We start from the raw sequence: 23,085 nt of genomic DNA on the forward strand, positions 1-23,085 counted from the left end.
ATACTCCAGAACAGTTGAAGGTTTTAAATATTGTTTCATGTTTATTCACAAATACAGTAAAATTATAAGAAATAAAAAATATGCAACGATTTTTATCAACAAATCCTTTTGACGCCTTTTCATTGAAACCCTCTGTTAGCCAACACTTCTGTGCTTCACTTGAGTTTGAGTAATGTTAGAGTAACGTGTGGTGGTTTCATCTGTAACTGTGGATTTTAATCTTCATGATTTTTTGATCTGAACGTTTCTAGTCGTCATCTAAACGTTGACTTGTCACCAGTGAAGATCTGATCTCAGAGAAGCAGAACGAGAAGATCAGAAATAGACTCAACATAAAAGTGGATCCTTCAATGACAGGAAACGCTTTGTTCCTTCCTCCTCTGTGACGACTTCTGCTTCAGCCTCACTCACCCCCCCGCGACCTTCCTGCTGCTGCTCTGTGAACAGCCCCCCCCCTTCCTGCTGCTGCTCTGTGAACAGGATGTGAACGTTGTAGCTTGTGTTTCCCTTCACTACGCATCATCCAGGTTCACTGGTTTACAGATTATCAGCGTCTCAGCTCAACACATCAACTACATCACATTTAATATTAACAGAATACATTTTACAAATACATTTAATAGAGTTTTGTTTTGTGGCTTTTAATTGGATGAAAACATGTTCTGGCAACTTTAACTCTGAATGAAATATGATTCATTCATTATGATTCTAAATCCTCTGGAGCAACATGACGTGAAACAATTTACACTCAACTTTATTCAATTACAAATTAATTTTCTTTTAAACAATATTCAAAGTGGCTGATCACAGAAGTAAAAAAAAACTAAATGTATGTTTGCTCAATAAACAAAGCCTGTTGCCTCCAGCAGGTGGCGTCCTACCAACCGAAGCTCTTTGACGTAGTGAAACAGACTCAGAGTCGCCCCCTACAGGTCGCCCTGCTTGTCTGCAGCCTCGGAGCTCCTCGGGGGGGTGATGGAGCTCTGAGACGAGCAGCCCAGAGTCGACAGCCGCCAATCACGAGTCGAGCTGCTGGAGGCTGGACGCACAGAGGAACATATTTTAATAACATCAACAGCATTCACAGATGTTTTATATTATATAAGAGTGATGAGAGTTTATCAATATTATTTTGAACCAATGGTAGCAACGTTGATAAGTTGATCCAAATCAAATCTACTTGGATTGTTTTGGGGTTTGGTCCAAGTTCCACCTGCTAACATGGAGGAGGAGGGTTTATGACCTGTACTGCAGCCAGCCACCAGGGGGCGATGAAGACACTTTGGATTCACGGATACGCTGATACAACAATTTTAAAGTGGAAGTGTGTGTCTGTGTGTCTGTGTGTGTGTGTCTGTCTGTGTGAGTCTCACCTGAGCGGCTCCTGACACTGTGGGGAGCTGCTGTGTTGTGTGTCTGTGTTGTGTGTCTGTGTTGTGTGTCTGTGAGTGTGTGTGCGTCTCACCTGAGCGGCTCCTGACACTGTGGGGAGCTGCTGTGTTGTGTGTCTGTGTTGTGTGCGTGTGTGTGAGTCTCACCTGAGCGGCTCCTGACACTGTGGGGAGCTGCTGTGTTGTGTGTCTGTGTTGTGTGTCTGTGAGTGTGTGTGAGTCTCACCTGAGCGGCTCCTGACACTGTGGGGAGCTGCTGTGTTGTGTGTCTGTGTTGTGTGTGTGTGAGTGTGTGTGAGTCTCACCTGAGCGGCTCCTGACACTGTGGGGAGCTGCTGTGTTGTGTGTCTGTGTTGTGTGTCTGTGAGTGTGTGAGTCTCACCTGAGCGGCTCCTGACACTGTGGGGAGCTGCTGTGTTGTGTGTCTGTGTTGTGTGTCTGTGAGTGTGTGTGAGTCTCACCTGAGCGGCTCCTGACACTGTGGGGAGCTGCTGTGTTGTGTGTCTGTGTTGTGTGTCTGTGTGTGTGTGTGAGTCTCACCTGAGCGGCTCCTGACACTGTGGGGAGCTGCTGTGTTGTGTGTCTGTGTTGTGTGTCTGTGAGTGTGTGTGAGTCTCACCTGAGCGGCTCCTGACACTGTGGGGAGCTGCTGTGTTGTGTGTCTGTGTTGTGTGTCTGTGAGTGTGTGTGAGTCTCACCTGAGCGGCTCCTGACACTGTGGGGAGCTGCTGTGTTGTCTCCTCCCTCTGGAGAAGCAGCAGCTTTGTGCGTCGGTGAACTTCTGGCTCCGTCTCTCGTCCTCTGACCTTCAGGGACAGAGACGTTCAGACATCAGCAGCAGAAAGTGAGCAGGACGAATGAGGACATCAGGTCCCATCAGAGACGTGTGCCTGATCGGAGGTCTGTGGACCTGGTCAGTTTGAGGTTCCGAGCTGTGGACCTCCTCATGTTCTAACCTTCACGTCCTCTACAGTCTCTGGTGTGTGTCCTCCATGAGGTTTGAGGACATTTACCGTCTCTGGTGGAGATCGTAGGGAGTTTAGTTTCTGTGCCTCTGATGTTCGGGCCGTTCAGGCGTCCTCTGTAAATGTGTCCGTCCATTCCGAGGATGTCCACCTCCTCCGACTGACAGTGAGGACACACACAGACAGACACACACACACACACACAAACAGGTCCATTTAGAGAGTAGACTTTCAGAGGTCACAGGTTGTGTCCTCACTGTGTGTGTCTGTGTGTGTGTGTGTCTGTCCTCTGGAACTACACGTCTCCACCTGAATGCCCCCGTCCCCCTCCGGCTGGCTGTGGTGCTTCATGGTCGGCAGGCCGCTGCGGCGCTGGTTGGCCGAGGTGACGGTGTGACCCCCCCCGCAGCTCCTCATGGTCATGTGACTGTAGTCGGTGACCTCTGTGAAGCGCTCGCTGCTCCAGAGACATCGAGACGGGACAGGAGAGACACATCGAGACAAGAGAGACATCCAGACGAGAGAGAGACATCGAGACAAGAGAGAGACATCGAGACAAGAGAGACATCGAGACGAGAGAGAGACATCGAGACAAGAGAGACACATCGAGACAAGAGAGACATCCAGACGAGAGAGAGACATCGAGACAAGAGAGACATCGAGACGAGAGAGACATCGAGACGAGAGAGAGACATCGAGACGAGAGACACATCGAGACAAGAGAGAGACGTCCAGACAAGAGAGACATCCAGACGAGAGAGAGACATCGAGACAAGAGAGACATCCAGACGAGAGAGAGACATCGAGACGAGAGACACATCCAGACGAGAGACACATCCAGACGAGAGAGACATCGACACGGGACAGGAGAGACACATCGAGACAAGAGAGACATCCAGACGAGAGAGAGACATCGAGACGAGAGACACATCCAGACGAGAGACACATCCAGACGAGAGAGACATCGACACGGGACAGGAGAGACACATCGAGACAAGAGACACATCCAGACAAGAGAGACATCCAGACGAGAGAGACATCGACACGGGACAGGAGAGACACATCGAGACAAGAGAGACATCCAGACAAGAGAGACATCCAGACGAGAGAGAGACATCGAGACAAGAGAGAGACATCGAGACAAGAGAGACATCGAGACGAGAGAGAGACATCGAGACGAGAGACACATCCAGACGAGAGACACATCGAGACAAGAGAGACATCCAGACGAGAGAGAGACATCGAGACAAGAGAGACATCGAGACGAGAGAGACATCGAGACGAGAGAGAGACATCGAGACGAGAGACACATCGAGACAAGAGAGACACATCCAGACGAGAGAGACATCGACACGGGACAGGAGAGACACATCGAGACAAGAGAGACATCCAGACGAGAGAGAGACATCGAGACAAGAGAGACATCCAGACGAGAGAGAGACATCGAGACGAGAGACACATCCAGACGAGAGACACATCCAGACGAGAGAGACATCGACACGGGACAGGAGAGACACATCGAGACAAGAGAGACATCCAGACAAGAGAGACATCCAGACGAGAGAGAGACATCGAGACAAGAGAGAGACATCGAGACAAGAGAGACATCGAGACGAGAGAGAGACATCGAGACGAGAGACACATCCAGACGAGAGACACATCGAGACAAGAGAGACATCCAGACGAGAGAGAGACATCGAGACAAGAGAGACATCGAGACGAGAGAGAGACATCGAGACGGGAGAGACATCGAGACAAGAGACACATCCAGACGAGAGAGACATCGACACGGGACAGGAGAGACACATCGAGACAAGAGAGACATCCAGACAAGAGAGACATCCAGACGAGAGAGACATCCAGACGAGAGAGAGACATCGAGACGAGAGAGAGACATCGACACGGGACAGGAGAGAGACATCGAGACAAGAGAGAGACATCGAGACGAGAGACACATCCAGACAAGAGAGAGACGTCCAGACGAGAGAGAGACATCGAGACAAGAGAGACATCGAGACAAGAGAGAGACATCGAGACAAGAGAGACATCCAGACAAGAGAGACATCCAGACGAGAGAGAGACATCGAGACAAGAGAGACATCGAGACAAGAGAGAGACATCGAGACAAGAGAGAGACATCGAGACGAGAGACACATCCAGACAAGAGAGACATCCAGACGAGAGAGAGACATCGAGACGAGAGAGAGACATCGAGACGGGAGAGACATCGAGACAAGAGACACATCCAGACGAGAGAGACATCGACACGGGACAGGAGAGACACATCGAGACAAGAGAGACATCCAGACAAGAGAGACATCCAGACGAGAGAGAGACATCGAGACAAGAGAGACATCGAGACAAGAGAGAGACATCGAGACAAGAGAGAGACATCGAGACGAGAGAGAGACATCGAGACAAGAGAGAGACATCGAGACAAGAGAGACATCGAGACAAGAGAGAGACATCGAGACAAGAGAGAGACATCGAGACGAGAGACACATCCAGACAAGAGAGACATCCAGACAAGAGAGACATCCAGACGAGAGAGAGACATCGAGACAAGAGAGACATCGAGACAAGAGAGAGACATCGAGACAAGAGAGAGACATCGAGACGAGAGAGAGACATCGAGACAAGAGAGAGACATCGAGACAAGAGAGACATCGAGACAAGAGAGAGACATCGAGACAAGAGAGACATCGAGACGAGAGACACATCCAGACAAGAGAGACATCCAGACGAGAGAGAGACATCGAGACGAGAGAGAGACATCGAGACAAGAGAGACATCGAGACAAGAGAGAGACGTCCAGACGAGAGAGAGACATCGAGACAAGAGAGACATCGAGACAAGAGAGAGACATCGAGACAAGAGAGACATCGAGACGGGACAGGAGAGACACATCGAGACAAGAGAGACGTCCAGACAAGAGAGACATCCAGACAAGAGAGAGACGTCCAGACGAGAGAGAGACATCGAGACAAGAGAGACATCGAGACAAGAGAGAGACATCGAGACAAGAGAGACATCGAGACGGGACAGGAGAGACACATCGAGACAAGAGAGACGTCCAGACAAGAGAGACATCCAGACGAGAGAGAGACATCCAGACGAGAGAGAGACATCGACACGGGACAGGAGAGCAAAAGGCCACATTTCTTTGAGCTGTCATTTTGTCTTTCCCTCATTAGTCATCATGGTTTTTTATGTATTTAAATACTATCAGAAGTTCTTACTTGCACTACCAGTTTAAACAAAGTCCTAAACAGAGAGGACTCGATCTCTAGTGCCCCCTGCTGGTGAAGGGATCTCACCTCCTGTAGTGCTGTCGGACCTGCTCCAGAGCGTAGACAGTGAACGGCCGGATGGACTTGTGTGAGGGGAACGCTGGAGTGGAGGGCAGCGTCACCACGTACCTGGGACACACACACACACCACACACAGACACACACAGACACACACACACAGACACACACAGCTCAGTGATATCGGAGGCTGCTCGGCCCCTCCACACACTGAACTCTGACCCCGTGCAGTCTGGACTCACGGCCCGGGCGTGTGCTTGACGACCGGTCGGTCACAGGAGAGGCAGTGAAATCTGTCCACAAGTTGTCTGGAAGAAACACAAACATCACTGTGTAGTTGTTGTTTTCCACATGATGAAATGTTGTGTGTCGGTACCAGAGGGATCCAGCAGGACGGAAACTGGTGGTAAACACAAACAGACTCGTACTTCCTGATGCCGGCAGCGTCCTCGTGCTCTGGAGCTCCCTGAGTCTGCAGCTTCTCGTGGATGTTCTTCCATCGCTCCTCCAGCTGCTTCTTCACAGAGTCCAGCTCCATCCTGTTGAGCTGTGGGAGCGGAGGCACAGACATCATCGCTGACCCTCAGAGCAGCACAGCTCCTTCCTACAGACCTGAGAGGATCTCTACCTTGTGCTCCATCTCAGTGGAGAGTCGGTCCACGACCTTGTTCCAGTCCTGCTCCTGCCCCGTGACCTTGTGCAGCAGCTCGTGGAACATGGTGTTCAGCTGCTCCGTCACAGAGTCGAACTGCAGACGAGTCACTTTGTTGTCCAGAGCACAGCCGTCAGCTTTCTGCAGGTGAGAAGAGACACCACCAAGTTCACAGCAGAAGAAACAACACAACACACGTGACCCCAGAGACAGAGATTCCTTTCCATGGCTGATGTCGTCTGTTCGAGTCCCAGTGAACGTCTGATCTCTACCAGCCTCAGTATTATTTTCAGTGTCAATATTAAAACCAACACCTTGTTTTCAGTTATTACACATTAGTCCTGGTGGCCTGGTTGTGAATGTGAAGTGGAGACAGCTCACCTCCATGTGGCTCTGCATCTGTCGACTGTCCTCCTGCAGACTCCTGGTCGTCTCCTGCAGGTTCTCACACTCGGCCTGAAGCTGAAGCATCGTGGTCTTCAGGTCGCTCACCAGCTCCTCGCCCTGACACACACACACACACACACACACACACACACACACACACACTGCACTTTTATCTCTGTATCTCACACAACGTTTTCCCTCCACTCGAGTGTTCCTCTAGAGGTTGAGGTATGAACCCAGTTCTCAGACGTTAGATAGAAACCACCTGCAGATCCAGATCCACTCACCTTCTCCTGGTCGCTCTTCAGGATGCTCATCAAAGCTGTTTGCTGGTTCAGTTGATCCATCAGGTTTCCAGACACATCCTGAAAACCTAAATAAAACAACAAACCATTTAAACAAACATATGATATTTCTCATGTAACTTTAACTAAAACAGTTCAAAATGATGAATTGATGGAAACAAGAGGAAAGAATTAAAAGAAGTTCACTCTAAGATATTCTGTGTCTGCTGCGGTGGCCGAGTGGTCTTCTCTGTAAACAGCAGACTCAGGTCTTCTTCACCTTTGTCTGTGATGGCGTCTCTGAGCGGAGTCAGCTGGTTCTGGTCCACCTTCCCCTCCTCCAGCGCCCCCACACGAGCTTCCAGCCGCTGGAACTTCTCCTTCAGTCGGGCGGTGTTCCTCAGGACCTCCACCGTGTCCGAGTACAGCTCCAGGTTTCTGGACTTCCAGGATGTTGTGTGGTTCTGCTGAGGCGGCGCTGACGGGTCCGGGCTCTCTGTGATTGCCCGGGTGCTCGACTCCTCCTGGAAGATGTCTCCAGGAATCCCAGGAGGACGAGGAGCTGCCCTCCTGAGGGTGTGGTTGACGGAGCGGGGGGAGGAGGAGGGGCTGACGCTGAAAGGTGCGGGTTCGACTCCCTCATCCACAACACAACCGTTCACAAGCTCCTGTAAACAAGAACAACTGATTCACATTGAGGTCCTCGATCCTGGTGTTAGTGAGTCTCAGTCAAACAAATGACCTCTGAACCTTACACGTCTTTTGGGGGGGGGGGGGGGGGCCTTAACAGGGGTATACTCAGAAAGTACCCACTATAAGTACTTCATAGTATTTATGTGAGCCGTGCTCTGAAGTACTGATTGGCTTGAATCTCCAGGTCTGTCTCTCACCTTGTGAAGGTTTCCTGTGTCGCTGAGCAGAACCGACCTCATCACGTCCCAGGTCACACAGCTTCTCAGCTCCTCCGGCCCGGGACACCGGTGAAACCAGTCCCTCAGACTGGTCTGCCTCACGAGGTCACAAGAGGTCACGTATTAATGTGGGAGTCAGGCCAGAGACAGAGAGGGAGAGAGAGAGGGAGTGAGAGAGGAAGTGAGAGAGGAAATGAGAGAGGGAGAGAGAGAGAGAGTGAGAGAGGGATTGAGAGAGGGAGTGAGCGAGGGAGTGAGAGAGGGGGTGAGAGAGGGAGACCGAGAGGGAGTGAGAGAGAGAGGGAGACCGAGAGGGAGTGAGAGAGAGAGCGAGAGAGGGAGTGAGAGAGGGAGAGAGAGGGGGGGTGAGAGAGGAAGTGAGCGAGGGAGAGAGAGAGGGAGTGAGAGAGGGAGTGAGAGAGGGGGTGAGAGAGGGAGTGAGAGAGGGAGTGAGAGAGGGGGTGAGAGAGGGAGAGAGAGAGCAGCTGATGAGCTGTGTTCTCATCGTGGACTCGTCCTCGCACACTCACCAGAGACTCGTCCAGGTCGTCCACACGGCGGCAGAACGTCTCCGCAAACATCTGGACACAGGACAGAAGACAGAGCATGTCAAAATAAAATGTACGATTATATAATGATTAAAATTGACAATAAGATTCGAACATCTGTAAAAACATGTCTTTCACGTGTAATAATCAATAAATAAATAATAATGTTAAAAATAAATTATTTATCTCTTTTCTGGGGGAAATACTTTTAAATATAAAGGTGGAAGATATTTTGTACACAATTATTTATACTATTATTTTACAGTTTTGACCAGTTGACAGTAGAAACTGGATTTTCTCAGTCGTCTCACCTTCTGCTGCTGGTGGAGCTCGTTCACCTCGTCCACCAGGACGTCCTTCTGCCCACGGAGCTCCTGTAGGAGCCTCATGGCCTAGAGGGAGCGTGCACACACACACACACACAAACACACACACACATACGAACACACACACACACACACACACAGCGTTTGAAGACTTATAAGGATTATAATTTTCTCTGAAGAGTATTTGTTGGTAGTAAAACTCAGGTATATCACTATATTCACCTGAACACTAGGTCACAGGGACTTTCCCCTTCGGACACTGAATGTTCTCAGTTCATCTTTAAAGGTTCAGTGTGTGAGATTCAGGTGAAACGGTTTTCACTTGTGTGTTTCACCCTAAGGGTTTGAATTGTTGTTATTTCTTTTACCTGATAATGAGCCTTTATATTTATATACTTCATTAAAATCAGGAGCGGGTTCCCTCTACCGAGGCAGCCATGTTTTTTCCCAGTAGCCCAGAATGGACAGAAAACATAAGACCCCTGGCCACTGGGTGTCAGCAGTGAGGAGACGTAGTAAAGTGAAGTTACACAAAAAAATAAAACATTATATGTGTCAAGCTTCTAACATTAAAAATAAAAATAATTAATAAAAGAGATATTGGAGATGTCATCGGTCTGATATAAAACAGGTCGACTGGTCTCACAGCTGTGTCACCAGCTGAGAACTGGGAACAACCAGAGCTGTGAACTGGGAACAACCAGAGGATCGAAACAAAGAAGAAGAAGAACTGAGAGAGATGAGACAAATCCAGCTGCTGCACTGTTTTCACCTAATCTGCTCTTTACCCACGTTATTTAAACTTCCTGTCAGAGATTGTTGTCCCAGTAAACAGCTACATCTCATTTGCTCTAATTGTGTGTGACCTTTTGTGTCTGTTTGTGTGTGTGTGTGTGTGTCTGTTTGACAAAGGACATTCCTGAGCTTATGTGAGGTTGCGTTTAACTTGTGTCAAATGTGCCGGGACATGAAATGATGCATAGCGACCCCACACGGCTTCACGGTGAGAATCACTAACAGAGAGTTAATAAGTGTCGTCCCACTCAGAGACACCCGAGTGGGACGGGACCTGATCCAACACTGACGGGTTGGTCTGTGGCCTCTTATATCAAGTGTCTTCAGACATGTTCCTCACATGTTCCTCACATGTTCCTCACATGTTCTTCAGGTTCTGCAGGATCTCAGGATGAAGAAGAGGAGCCGGACACGTAGAAGAGAGAATAATTCATGATTCCTAAAGACATATATATATATATATATTTATGATAACATTTTTAGAGATGCTCTTATGAGAATGAGGAGAAGCGACCTCCTGGACAGAAGAGGCCTTCGTTACTCTTTAAGCTGCTGCCTCAGTCAGGAAGTCGGCCATTAACAGAATCTGATTATGTTGCACTTTGATCAGGAAACGTCCCTCACACGTTCTCACGGGTTCACATCAGGAACTTCAACCTTCAACCAGAACTCAGTGGAGCTCGCTGCTCCATCAAGGCCCAGCAGCTCAATTCAAAACGAGGTGCACCGACTCACACTCAGAAATAACCATCCTCGAAATGTGTCTGATTATTTTATCAATATGCATAAATTAATCACTGGGAAAAAGGGGAAATGAACTGAAGTTGAATTTGTCCTTCACTGACACAAACCACATCCTTCCACCAAGTCGACTGGAAATCTCTTTAGTTCCAGTTTGAACAAACAACTGGGAGGGGGGTGCAAACATAACCTCCTTGTCTGAGGTAATAAAACTTTGTTGAGAGTGCCCCCTGGTGTACGACCTGATACACATGACGTGTGGTTTAGTGGACACTGTAGAAAGAGTCAGTGTTTATATTATTAGTGCTTTTAGTGATGTTGTCATCCCTGTTCGATTGTACGTTTGTGTGTCTGTGAGCGAGAGGACACACAACTACTGGAGTGTAGTTGTTTTGGTGCAGCAGCAGATTGTCTAGAACACTGAGACAGAACGCTCCTCACACGTTCACTGATTTCTCAGAGGATCATCATGGATGTTATCAGACATGTGTAGAGGACGGACTTGTATGAGTGTGTGTGATGTGGAGCTACCGTGCACATCTCCCAGTAACTGTGTGAAGTGGATACCAGTACTAGAACCATTACGACTCTTTCTCTCGGTAAGATGAGCACTGAATATGAAACAGGGGTGAACAGAGACGGACGGGGTTAGGCCGGGTCGCCTCGTCATGGTGGAGACAGAGGATACACCAGTTGACCACCGAGGACATGAATGATTCAGGTGGAGTTCTGAAAGACACGGCATCACCCGCACCATGTCCTGCTTTTCACCTGAGAGCTATTCATCCCCTGACAGCCAGAGTCATCTCTGCAGGGGACTAATTACCCCCCCCCCCCCCCCCCCCCCCCCGAGGACGTCAGCAGAGAGACAGGAAGTCTTGAGAGATTCATAAAAACACCTCCAGCTTTCAAAGGTTCTCCTGTGATCAAGCTGACGTTCCTCGGAGAACAGCTGATGGTCTGCATGGAGCTGACGTTCAGGTCTTCAGCTCTTACCACCAGCAGCTCAACAGAAACCTGAACGGGGACACGCGGGGACATTTGAGATGTCAGGGTGGAGCCCGTCTCCTTTTGTTCTGTCCTGTCATCGGCAGCTCAACACGACGCTGACAGGTTCACCAGAGGGGGGGGGGGGGGGAGTGATCATCTGCCTCAGGGTCGGAGAGGAACCTCCAGGACCAGCAGGAAGTGGTTCAGATCCAAGCTGCTGCTGAACCTCTTCATCTGAACTGAGCCTTCAAACTGTGACGTCACACAAACAGAAGCACCTGGAAACACTTCCTGGGTGTGGCTACGACACAACTTCACCTCAACGTGTCGACAAACTGAGAGAAACACAATCCATCACTTCTCCACTGTCTCCTGAGTGTTAATAATCAATAATCCATAATGATCTGTGGGGGGGGGGGGGGGGGGGGTCACGATGTGAAGAGGAGCTGCTCCACCCAACGACTGCTTTGACTACTTCATATTTCTTTGGACTATAGAGCCCCCTGTAAAGTAATATTTGTGTATTGTTTATTATTATCATTTGTCAAGTAAACAATTTGAATTCATAAAAATAAAACTTTATTATGATTATGAATATTATCATAAAGATCTTTTCAATACTAAGCAGAAGGTTTGAGATAGTTTGCAGTTGGGTTTAATATTAAGATTATATCATATATTAACTATATACTGTAGGATTTAAAACATGAACAAACATAAAACAACAGAACAAACTCTTTTTAAACACGTTCAGATGATCAGGAGCAGTTCAAGGTTCATTAAAGACGAAATGAAGTCGTTGTGTTTGTTTGGGTGAAGTGCGGGTTCCTCACCTCGGACACACCGGCCTCGCAGCTCTGGATGCGGGACCGGAGCAACTCGTCCTCCGCCGCCGGGCCTCCGGGTGAGGTGCCCGGGTCAGAGGCTGAGGCGGCCCGCCCCTGGAGCTCGGTGCCGGGTGAGGAGCCCGGGTCTGACGCGTTGCTCTCCTGGAGCTCGGTGCCGGGTGAGGAGCCCGGGTCAGAGGCTGAGGCGGCCCGCTCCTGGAGCTCGGCTCTGGGTGAGGAGCCCGGGTCTGAGGGGGCCCGCTCCTGGAGCCGCTCCACGTCCCCCTCCACCTGGAGCGGTCCCTCCTCTGCGGCACCGGGGAGCCCCCCCGCAGCGCGGCCGGAGGAAGAGGCCCTCCAGCGGGTCTTCAGCTCCCGGAGCCCGAGCTGCCGGAGCACCGCGCGGAGCAGCGCGTGCAGGGCGGGGAAGTTAACGGTTCCGTGAGGCGTCCCGATGGATAAATCCAACAACTCATCCAGAGTGAACACGTCCTCACACATCTCGGATTTACTCAGTTTACTCTTTTATTAAAGTTGTTAAAGTTAAGTTATTAACATGAACTAAGTTACTAAAGTGTAATAAGTTATTAACGTTAGCCAAGTTTTTTAGGTTAATTTACTAAACTTAGCTTAGTTATTAAAGTTAACTAGTTCCTTAAGTTATTAAAGTTAACTAAGTTATTAAAGTTAGCTAAGTTATAAACGTTAGCTAACCTCTGCAACTTCACTGTAACGTAAATAAAGCTAATGAAAAGGTAAATAATAGGTAAACAAATCTATAAAGAAAAGTAAATAAATGTAAACACAGTTAAATAAAAGTTAAACACATATATAGAAGAGGTAAATAAAAGGTAAATAAAAGGTAAACAAAGGTAAATCCGGTCACCGTGGTGTTCGTGGGTCGGTCCCAGTTTCCGGGATCGAACTAATCTCAGGTTCGGTCACTGACATGTTCCGAGACAAGTCAGGGATTCAAACTACAGACTCACACAGGAAACACACACACCTCCCCTTCAGAGTAAAATACAGAACAAAACTGCCACAACAGTTAGTTTGAATTGAATTTTTCTGAAGAGACAATTTCTACAGATTTGAGGAAAATCGGACAGAATATACAATTTAAATTTGAAATTTGTTTATCACGAATTCCGCATCATCACTGGAAAAGTCTCAGTCTGAATTTGAAAACAATAAATTGTGTTGCAAAGATAATGTGATTGTTTGACTCTGAGCTTCACAATTGTTCAAGTTTTGTCGTTGAATGCAAACTCAGTTTTAACTAATTCACAAATTTTACCGATGTAGATTCATGAAGAATTTAATTACTCAGATCAGCTACAACACAACAATCTAAAGTTTACACAAAAGAGAAAAAGAGAAAACAACAAACTGATGTTTTAATTATTACTTTTCTTATCTTATTCAGTTCTGTTTATTCTCTAATTTGAATCTGTTGTATTAAAACATGTCAGTTAAATTAATAGATAAATTCACAATAAGGTATTTTATTTTGACGGATGGACCGGATGTAGTAATTAACAGCTTCCTTTTCACCCCCCGGATTCCCACGCTGCTAGCGTTACCGGTTGCTAGGGAACAAGAGGCCAGTCCGGCTTCCTTCAGGAAACAAGAAAATGTGGAACTTCCTATAATCCCATTAATAATTCATAATAACTTACTCTAATAAACAACCTGTGAAGGTGGGTAGTGGAATCTATTCTCATGCAGAGTAACCTGACTGGAGTTAGTTGATTATATTTAGTATTTACAGACTCTGATCTATTTATTTATAGTTTCTGTTATCGTAGGTTTTGTCTATCGGCTGAAAGATGAGTAAAGATTTGTTTTAAAGAATAATCATCAGAAGGTGGAAACTTCATGTGTCAATCATTTTCCATTAAACTGTCAAACAGACACAGGAGAGCAAATAAAAACAAGGATTGAATTCAAGTTTCAAATACATTCTCTGGCTCCTCCCCTTTAACTGCAGCTCAGCTCAGATTATTGTAACCAAATATTTCACAGAATATTCCAGAGACACACCATTTATGTTCTAAATGACATTTTATTGATAATAAAAACAAGCAAGCGAAGGCTGGGGGGGGGGTCATTATTACATTCAAGTATAAAATCATCTTCGAAGTTCACATGCAGTTCCCTTAATATCCTGGAGATTTGATTTGGGACATAAAATCAAACGTGTGCAAACCCAAAGCCTCGTGTTTTATTCGACTATTACCCCAAAAATATGTGCTGTCATTCAGAGAGTGACACTTTAAAGAGACAACAAAAAAACTACAGCATCAGTTGTTGTTTTTTGCACCACAACATTAGACAAGACGACACGTGGACTCGCCCGTGTGCAGCATCCGAGTGGAGGGAGAGAGGATGATGGAGGGGGGGATTGAAATCAAAAGAGTGAATCTGCAGCCGCGGCAGCAGCTCTGTGACAATGTGAAATAAAACCTACAGATAAAAGTGAAGATGCTTCGTGTTTGTTTCTGTCGTTCAGGAACCAAACAGCCTCGTGGATTTCATCTGAACTCAGTGACTCATCCACTTGTGATACCAGAGGTGTCCTGGAACACAGAGTCGATCTGGATCACATCACCACTGAGGTCACTCGGTGTCTGATGAGGAACCAGACAAACAGGAAAATCAGCAAAACAACAGAGTGAAGGTGGAACTGGATTCACAGGATTCAAAGGTTCAGGTTGTTGAGGGTGTTTCTCTTCAAAGTGCTCGTCAGGTGTCACGTCGTTAAAGTTCTATTGACGCTGTGAAGTTTGTGACGGGAGCTGAGTCACGTGGACTGAATCTCAGTCTTTGTGTCTCTGGAGCTTCAGAGGGAAGAAGAATCTGGTGTCAGACGTTCAAAGCTGGATCACGTTTATGTGAGGATCAGGAATTATTCTATTTTTAACTTTTATCAAATCCCATGAAAGAGGAAAAAACACCAATATGTGACTAAAAGAACCAGCTCAGTCCAACCCGACTCCAAATCACCATGAACACAGGACAGCTCCAAAGTATCTCAGTCGCCCCCGGCAGGTCGTGAGCCTGCCTCCTCCATGTCAACAGATGGGACATGGACCAAACTGAAAAAGGTGAAGTAGAAGCAGGTTTTTAATGAATTCATGTGGAAGGGTGAGAAAATAACCACGGAGCAGATGTGGATAAACAAGGTCAAATCCAGGAAGGTCACTTTCTTTGGCGAGAGACGGGCACTAACCTCGGCTCTCCATCACGCTTACATTCTTAGAAACACCTCACAGGTATTGTGTTTGTGTGTGTGTGTGTGTGTGTGTTGGTGGTGATGATGTCACCAGTTTAACAGTGAAGCTCTCTGATGTGTTTTGAGCAGCGTGTGGAGTCGAGAGGAATCGCAGCTGCAGGTGGAAACCAGTCAAACCTGCAGCTGCTTCTTCATAAAGCCAGTGTTACTCCTCAGGACCAGTCAGTCCTGAACAGGCCTCAGTTAAAAGGCCTGATACTAGATAAACAAACCAAGTGTGTTTTCATATTTCACCGGATTGATTATTAGACTGTGTCCACAAAAAGAAAAACCAGGGATGAAGCTTGATGAAACATCTGGAGTTCACTCAATCGCTCTGTCTTAGGATTCAGTTCAGATAAATGTTGGGCTCAAGACGAATGTTTGGTTTTCCAGTCGATTGAGAGGCTCTGAAAACCAAACAGTGTCTGTGTGAGGACACCTTCCTCCTCCCCCCCGGCTGCACAGAGCCCTGCTCCTCATCCTCACCGGGAGCAGATCAGATGCTGTCGTAGTCGGATTCCCGCCGGCTGGACTCGGCCCACCCCTCGGCCACGAAGAACGATATCGAGCCCAGGAAACCCGACAGGACCAGGATGAGCAGCTGCCAGTGCAGCAGCAGGTAGTTACTGTAGAAGAAGGCTAGAGCGGCCATGATGGACTGCAGGGGAAACAACACGTGACAAGAAGTTAGTCAAATGGAAACAATGAAGAATGAAACTCGGATCCAACACAAGAGGACGAATGTGATGCAGTCTAAATATGAAGATATCAGCAGGCAGAGCTAGACTCACCTGGATGAACTTGAAGACGGCGAAGGCCGGAGCACTGTTGTCCCGGAACATGACGCCGATGATGCTGAGCAGCTGCGTGTTGAAGCAGCTGTCGCCCAAACCCAGCAGGAAGCTGCAGAGCATGGCCACCGCAACACTGAACACAACACACACACAGAAGGATGGGACATGGACCCACTATGAACAACTTACATATCTGTGCCCGGGGCTCATCCTCTAATAACCCGTCCACGCCCTCGGGTCTGAGCCGGTCTCTGGACTCTCTGTACCTCGGGCTGATGTAGGCCTGCAGGTCGGTGCCCTCCTCCGGGGCCAGCGGGGCGTCGCTGGCAATGTTCAGGAAAATCAGGTAAAAAGCCACAAAGTGAGTGACGAGTCCCAGCAGCACCACCGGGTTCCTCCCAAACCGGTTCCTCTTGTTCAGCATGCCAAACACGCCCCCTCCTGGCAGGCAGAGGAAGGACAGGGAACACAACCTGCTCAGCTCGTTTCCTCGTTCTCTTTCCAAACATGTGACAAACATGTGACAAACATGTGACGCATCACAAATGAATGTTTGGACGAGTGACAGCTCAGACGACTCACCCAAGATCTCGCCTATGCCGATGAAAATCCCAGAGATGCCAATCAGACTCTTTGCATCTTTGCCGAACCTCGTCATGGCGCCGATACACGTCCCGTACACCCCGCTGTAAAAAGTGAGCTCCAAGCCTGATGGAGACAGAGCAGCATCACCAACGGTTCAGTTCCAGCTCCGCCTCCACCAGACGCCTCCTCCCACTCACCTGTGTAGCCGATGGAGAAGCTCAGCAGCAGCATCTCTTTGGTGACAAAGATCTTACACGCTTGAACTGCAAACATCAAAGTGGATGTTGACATGAGAAGGTTGTGTCACATTAATTTTGACATGAGAAGGTTGTGTCACATTAATTTTGACATGAGAAGGTTGTGTTACTTTAATGTTGACATGAGAAGGTTGTGTTACTTTAATGTTGACATGAGAAGGTTGTGTCACATTAATGTTGACATGAGAAGGTTGTGTCACATTAATGTTGACATGAGAAGGTTGTGTTACTTTAATGTTGACATGAGAAGGTTGTGTCACATTAATGTTGACATGAGAAGGTTGTGTCACATTAATGTTGACATGAGAAGGTTGTGTTACATTAATGTTGACATGAGAAGGTTGTGTTACATAAATGTTGACATGAGAAGGTTGTGTTACATAAATGTTGACATGAGAAGGTTGTGTCACATTAATGTTGACATGAGAAGGTTGTGTCACATTAATGTTGACATGAGAAGGTTGTGTTACTTTAATGTTGACATGAGAAGGATGTGTTACATTAATGTTGACATGAGAAGGTTGTGTTACTTTAATGTTGACATGAGAAGGTTGTGTTACTTTAATGTTGACATGAGAAGGTTGTGTTTAAAGGATTAAACCTCATGAAGTGCTGGTTGATGTAATAAACTTACCGAAAGCATCCAGCGCCTGTGAGCAGAGGCCTGAGTGAGGTGAGCTGCAAGAACAACACAAACACAAAATGAGACGCCAGTGAACCCGACACTGGTTTAACTGGAAGTTCTTCTCCTGACCAGCTCCTGGACTGGGTTGCTGCGGCGACTGTATCACAGCAGAGTCCAAGAGAAATGTAGGAAAGGACAATATTTACAGTTAAAGGTCAACTGTCCCGTCCTCTACTGGTCCGGGGGGGGGGGGGACTGGAGGCTCCATCTGGCTTTAAATTATTTACTTTCCAGGACGTTTACAGGCTACGTTTTGTTTGAGGACATCTTATTTTGAAGATGTCAGGAGGCTCCAGATGGTTCTGGATCATCTAACGTTCAGTCCTGACCCGAGGTTCCAGGTCGGCACCTCCTCTGTCATATGACAGCATCTGTGAGGTCACCTGTGCAGCCGGCCTATCTAATATACTGGCCTACTTTTTCCTGGATCGTGGCAAGAGGACGTCCATCTTTATTTAGTCTATGACAACAAGCAGCTTGGCTCCGCCTCTCTTCTTCTAACAAACCAGAGAGCCAGCTGAGATCTTCCTCCAGTGAAGAACAGTGCTGCTCTTTCTTTGTTCCTGTCAAAGCAGCACATCACACCTACGTGTCAGTGGAGCTCTCTGTGGACTCGGCCTGCAGCAGCGACTCCGTCACCTCGGAGGGAGACGACTCGGGGTCCGGCCTCCGGATCAGAAAGAAGAGGAAGCAGCCGACCAGGCTGATCACGGTCAGAGAGATGAAGACCGTCTGCCGGTCTTTGTCTGAGACAAAACACACGAGTCACACTTAACTTCTCATGGGAGGAAACCATTGGAACCAGTGACGAGCAGGTGAAGGGTTGGTGTGAGGCAGGTACCTGTGATGTGAACGTGTCCATGCCAGGCAAAGTAGATGTAGAGGTTTCCAAAGAACAAGCTGCAGAGACATGAATGCTATGGAGTCAGTGTGTGAACAGACCTCAGCACATGAAGAGGGTTTCCTCACGTGGGTTTTAATACATGTTCTCACTTTTCTACTATATTTTAACTGTTGCTCTTCTTACTCATGTTTTAATTTAACCTAAAGAGCAGCTTGTTTTTGGGGTTTTATGAGGAAAGGACTCAAAACGGTGTGTCCATGTGAGTTCTGTGAGGTCGGCTCCTGGCCCTCAGGGATTGGCTGGAGGAGATTGATCTTCAAGATCTTAACTGGATCAGAACTCTTGAGTTTACCTGCACTGCAGCAGAGCCCAGAATATGCCGCTGTTTCTCCCGATGTTGTTGTCAGTGGAGTTGATGGTGAGCACGTTTCCCTGCGCCGTCCAGAGCACTAGAGAACAGAAACACTGTCCACATCCAGGCACAGGAGAATGGTTTGTTCACAAATCACATGTTGATCACGTGTTGTTACCTGCTGCTCCTACTCCAACCAGCACAGACGCTGTGTAGAAGCTCCACGTGTACGGGTAGATGAACATAGCTATGTAGCCGCTGTGGAGACAAGGTGAGGACGAGTCAGGAGCCTGACTCAGCAGAAACGGGTGGGGACAGGAAACATGTGATTCAGAGAGTGTTTACCTGTAGAGGAGCCCACTGAAGAACATGGAGAGCTGGGGTCCGATGAGGGTCACCACTGACGGAGCGATGAGGTTGGACGCAGAGAAAACTCCATAGATGATGGCCATGCTGAGGACACACACAGATTGACCTCTGACATCAGAGTGAGCAGGTCAACTTTGAAACACAGGTAGACTCACTGAAGAGGTGATTCACGTCTTTCCTCCAAACAGAAGGAGTATGTCTGTCTGTCTTTCCCTGTCCATCTGTCTTTACCCTGTCTGTGTGTCTGTCTGTCATCCCCCTGTCTGTCTGTCTTCCCCCTGTCTGTCTGTCTATCCCCTGTCTCTCTGTCTTCCCCCTGTCTGTCTGTCTATCCCCTGTCTCTCTGTCTTTCCACTGTCTGTCTGTCTGTCTTTCGGTCTTTCTCTTGTCTCTCTGTCTTTCCCCTGTCTGTCTGTCTTTCCCATGTCTGTTTCCCCCTGTCTGTGTGTCTGTCTGTCATCCCCCTGTCTGTCTGTCTATCCCCTGTCTCTCTGTCTTTCCCCTGTCTGTCTCTCCTTCTTTCCCCTGTCTCTCTGTCTTTCCCCTGTCCATCTGTCTGTCTATCCCCTGTCTCTCTGTCTTTCCCCTGTCTGTCTCTCCTTCTTTCCCCTGTCTGTCTGTCTTTCCACTGTCCATCTGTCTGTCTTTCGGTCTTTCTCCTGTCTCTCTGTCTTTTCCTGTCTGTCTGTCTCTCTGTCTTTACCCTGTCTGTGTGTCTGTCTGTCATCCCCCTGTCTCTCTGTTTTCCCCTGTCTTTCTCCTGTCTCTCTGTCTTTCCCCTGTCTCTCTGTCTTTCCCATGTCTCTCTGTCTTTCCACTATCTGTCTGTCTGTCTTTCGGTCTTTCTCTTGTCTCTCTGTCTTTCTCCTGTCTCTCTGTCTTGCTCCTGTTTCTTTGTCTTTCTCCTGTCTCTCTGTCTTCCCCCTGTCTGTCTGTCTGTCTTTCCCTTGTCTGTCTGTCTGTCTTTCCCTTGTCTGTCTTTACCCTGTCTCTTTGTCTTTCTCCTGTCTCTCTGTCTTGCTCCTGTTTCTTTGTCTTTCTCCTGTCTCTCTGTCTTCCCCCTGTCTGTCTGTCTGTCTTTCCCTTGTCTGTCTGTCTTTCCCTTGTCTGTCTTTACCCTGTCTCTTTGTCTTTCTCCTGTCTCTCTGTCTGTCCCCTGTCTCTGTCTTCCCCTGTCTCTCTGTCTTTACCCTGTCTCTCTGTCTTGCTCCTGTCTCTCTGTCTGTCCCCTGTCTCTGTCTTCCCCTGTCTCTCTGTCTTTACCCTGTCTCTTTGTCTTTCTCCTGTCTCTCTGTCTTTACCCTGTCTCTCTGTCTTTACCCTGTCTCTTTGTCTTTACCCTGTCTCTTTGTCTTTACCCTGTCTCTTTGTCTTTCCCCTGTCTCTCTGTCTTTACCCTGTCTCTTTGTCTTTCTCCTGTCTCTCTGTCTTGCTCCTGTCTTTTTTTTCTGTCCCCTGTCTCTCTGTCTTTCCCCTGTCTCTCTGTCTTTCCCCTGTCTCTCTGTCTTTACCCTGTCTCTTTGTCTTTCCCCTGTCTCTCTGTCTTTACCCTGTCTCTTTGTCTTTCTCCTGTCTCTCTGTCTTGCTCCTGTCTTTTTTTTCTGTCCCCTGTCTCTCTGTCTTTCCCCTGTCTCTCTGTCTTTACCCTGTCTCTTTGTCTTTCCCCTGTCTCTCTGTCTTTACCCTGTCTCTTTGTCTTTCCCCTGTCTCTCTGTCTTTACCCTGTCTCTCTGTCTTGCTCCTGTCTCTCTGTCTGTCCCCTGTCTCTGTCTTCCCCTGTCTGTCATGTCCAGCGTCACAAACGTCCTCTCCCCTCACACTTGTCCCTGGATTGAATGACTAATCAGATGTTGGCGGATGTGATTGGATTATTTGTTGAAATGAGGCTTTATTGTCAGTGAGTGGTGGTTATTGTGTGTTTGTGTTGTCTGTAGAAACACCCTGTGTGTGTTGATGCTAACAAATATCCCTACAGCAACAATTACAGAATCACGTGGCCCCCCCGTCGGTGGAGAACGTTATGATGGAGACCGTTCATCTCAGAACACTTTTGAGGAAGTTTGAGGAGAACTCAGTGGAGCTCGATCGCCTTCAAGGCCCAGCAGACTCTTTACAGACACATCTAAATTCAGGAGCTCTGTGAGACACTCTGGATGTGTGAGGGTTCTTCACCTCGTGTAGCCGCTGCCGTGGAACTCGGTGCTGTTGAAGCTCTTCAGAACCGTTTGCTGTGAAGACAAAGACGCGTGAGAGGAAGAGTTTGATTGTGATTGACGGGGACAGAGAACAGGTCCCACCCACCTCTATGTTTCCACATGTTTGAAAAGCAGTGAACATGAACATGAAGCCGAAGCCCAGGATGATGATGTTCAGGAGCTTCTTCCCCTCGGGACTCATTTTGAAAACTGTTTGAGGAAGTGAAGACGAAAAAAACTCTTCTGGAGTGAACCACGTCTGAGGAGGGAAGAGGAAACACAAAGAGGAGAAGTGTCAGATATCCAAGAACCTGTGATCCCACTCAGAACTCAGCCTCACAGTAGAAGAACATCATGACTCTGTGTCTTCGTGCCTTCAGGAACCCGTTGTGTTAGAACAAACAGAGACAGACGACAGGACAGTGACGACTCGTGAAAGACTTGTACCTCGGCCCACAACACACAACACAAACACACACATTTAACACAGCACTGAACCACTATGTGGACGGGTTCCCACAGCTCGGCGCATCCGGGCTCGTGTGTTTTATATCGAGTTGCAAACTTGTTGTGTTGGATCATTGCAGCACTGACGTGTGTGTTCTATCAGAAGTGAGGACCGAACACCAGACGTGTGGTTGACAGGGTTCTGAAGGGGCTCGGTTCTGGAGAGGAACCGGGAGAGGAACCGGTCCGGACACGAGTCACATGAGTCACATGTGTCTTCTCAAAGTGTCCAACATTATACAACTCAAGTAGATCTCGACTCACCGGCGGCTGCGGCTCTCTGGACGGACTCACTGGGCGTTTAGCATCGTTATCTGCCGGTGGCTCAGGAATCCTCCTCTGGCCCGAGAGACCTGTGAACTACCGGGGACATGACGCGGTCCGCCGCGAACAACCGGGCTCCTGAAGTTAATCTCTCCGCAGCACCGGGAAACAGCGGCTGAACCGGAGGCTGTCACGTGAGGGAGTCAGCTGACCAGCTAGCTTACCCGTTAGCCGTTAGCATGAGCCCGCGGACACACACAGGTTGAGCGACGCAGGAGTTCAGACCCGGAGGATCGGGACGGACACAGTGTCTTATCCAGGACGCTTGTTCAGACACACCATGAAAAACCAAACACGTGATTTCAAATGATGCTCGTTGTTCTCAAAACATCCAGGAGCTGCTCAAGCTAGCATGCTAGCTAACTAGAACAACAAGATAACTTGCGCAACTTCCGATCAAAAATAAAACAACATGTTACACATGTAGGACTTTAAATTCATTTATTAATGATATTAATCAACATTAGTGTGAAAACATATACAAATTTAGAAAACACGTTGAGATGTATATTAATGATATTATTTTCCAATAGTATGACAAAACATGTTGATAACTATTGATAGTTCAAGAAACACCTCAACCTATTTCTATCTTTTTGCTTTTAATTAATTTTATCCTCTTTATTTTACCACCATTGGTTCTTTTATAGCCTGTGCAGTTTTATGGTTATATCCTAAGTTATTTTGTAATGCTTACGTGTTGTTATTTATCTAAATTTCCCTCTGGAAAAATAAAGTATCTCTCTCCCTCCATTTGAGCTGTATTTTATG

At 47.8% G+C, this 23,085-nt stretch overlaps 2 protein-coding genes across 9 annotated transcripts; both read right to left on the reverse strand.

The window, feature by feature from the left end:
• Positions 1-14: 14 nt before the first annotated feature.
• On the reverse strand, positions 15-13,036 carry LOC133971085 (uncharacterized). Of its 5 annotated transcripts, none has more exons than XM_062408298.1 (15): positions 12,132-13,036; positions 8,758-8,838; positions 8,429-8,479; positions 7,878-7,991; positions 7,268-7,655; positions 6,991-7,076; positions 6,698-6,820; positions 6,293-6,457; positions 6,093-6,211; positions 5,907-5,972; positions 5,674-5,775; positions 2,666-2,813; positions 2,405-2,516; positions 2,090-2,197; positions 15-1,039 (listed from the first exon to the last, which is right to left on the reverse strand). In XM_062408298.1, exons 1-15 carry the CDS (start codon positions 12,624-12,626, stop codon positions 927-929), a joined length of 2,271 nt encoding a protein of 756 aa, XP_062264282.1. In that variant the 5' UTR covers positions 12,627-13,036; the 3' UTR covers positions 15-926. The 5 variants fall into 5 exon arrangements, 2 of the variants coding, with proteins under 2 accessions (XP_062264282.1, XP_062264281.1); XM_062408297.1 differs by having other exon boundaries at positions 2,348-2,516; XR_009924352.1 differs by lacking the exons at positions 15-1,039; positions 2,666-2,813.
• Positions 13,037-14,170: 1,134 nt separating this feature from the next.
• mfsd11 (major facilitator superfamily domain containing 11) lies at positions 14,171-22,697 on the reverse strand. Of its 4 annotated transcripts, none has more exons than XM_062408305.1 (15): positions 22,255-22,697; positions 21,590-21,742; positions 21,461-21,516; positions 19,265-19,372; positions 19,098-19,177; positions 18,920-19,016; positions 18,565-18,623; positions 18,313-18,469; positions 17,673-17,716; positions 16,979-17,044; positions 16,779-16,904; positions 16,463-16,637; positions 16,194-16,329; positions 15,889-16,060; positions 14,171-14,965 (listed from the first exon to the last, which is right to left on the reverse strand). In XM_062408305.1, exons 2-14 carry the CDS (start codon positions 21,683-21,685, stop codon positions 15,899-15,901), a joined length of 1,362 nt encoding a protein of 453 aa, XP_062264289.1. In that variant the 5' UTR covers positions 21,686-21,742; positions 22,255-22,697; the 3' UTR covers positions 14,171-14,965; positions 15,889-15,898. The 4 variants fall into 4 exon arrangements, with proteins under 4 accessions (XP_062264289.1, XP_062264290.1, XP_062264288.1 ...); XM_062408306.1 differs by having other exon boundaries at positions 14,171-14,755; positions 22,255-22,696; XM_062408304.1 differs by having other exon boundaries at positions 14,171-15,223; positions 22,255-22,696.
• Between the last annotated feature and the right edge of the window lie 388 nt (positions 22,698-23,085).

The sequence above is a fragment of the Platichthys flesus genome, chromosome 16 (assembly GCF_949316205.1).
Source record: "Platichthys flesus chromosome 16, fPlaFle2.1, whole genome shotgun sequence".
NCBI classification, from domain to species: domain Eukaryota; kingdom Metazoa; phylum Chordata; class Actinopteri; order Pleuronectiformes; family Pleuronectidae; genus Platichthys; species Platichthys flesus.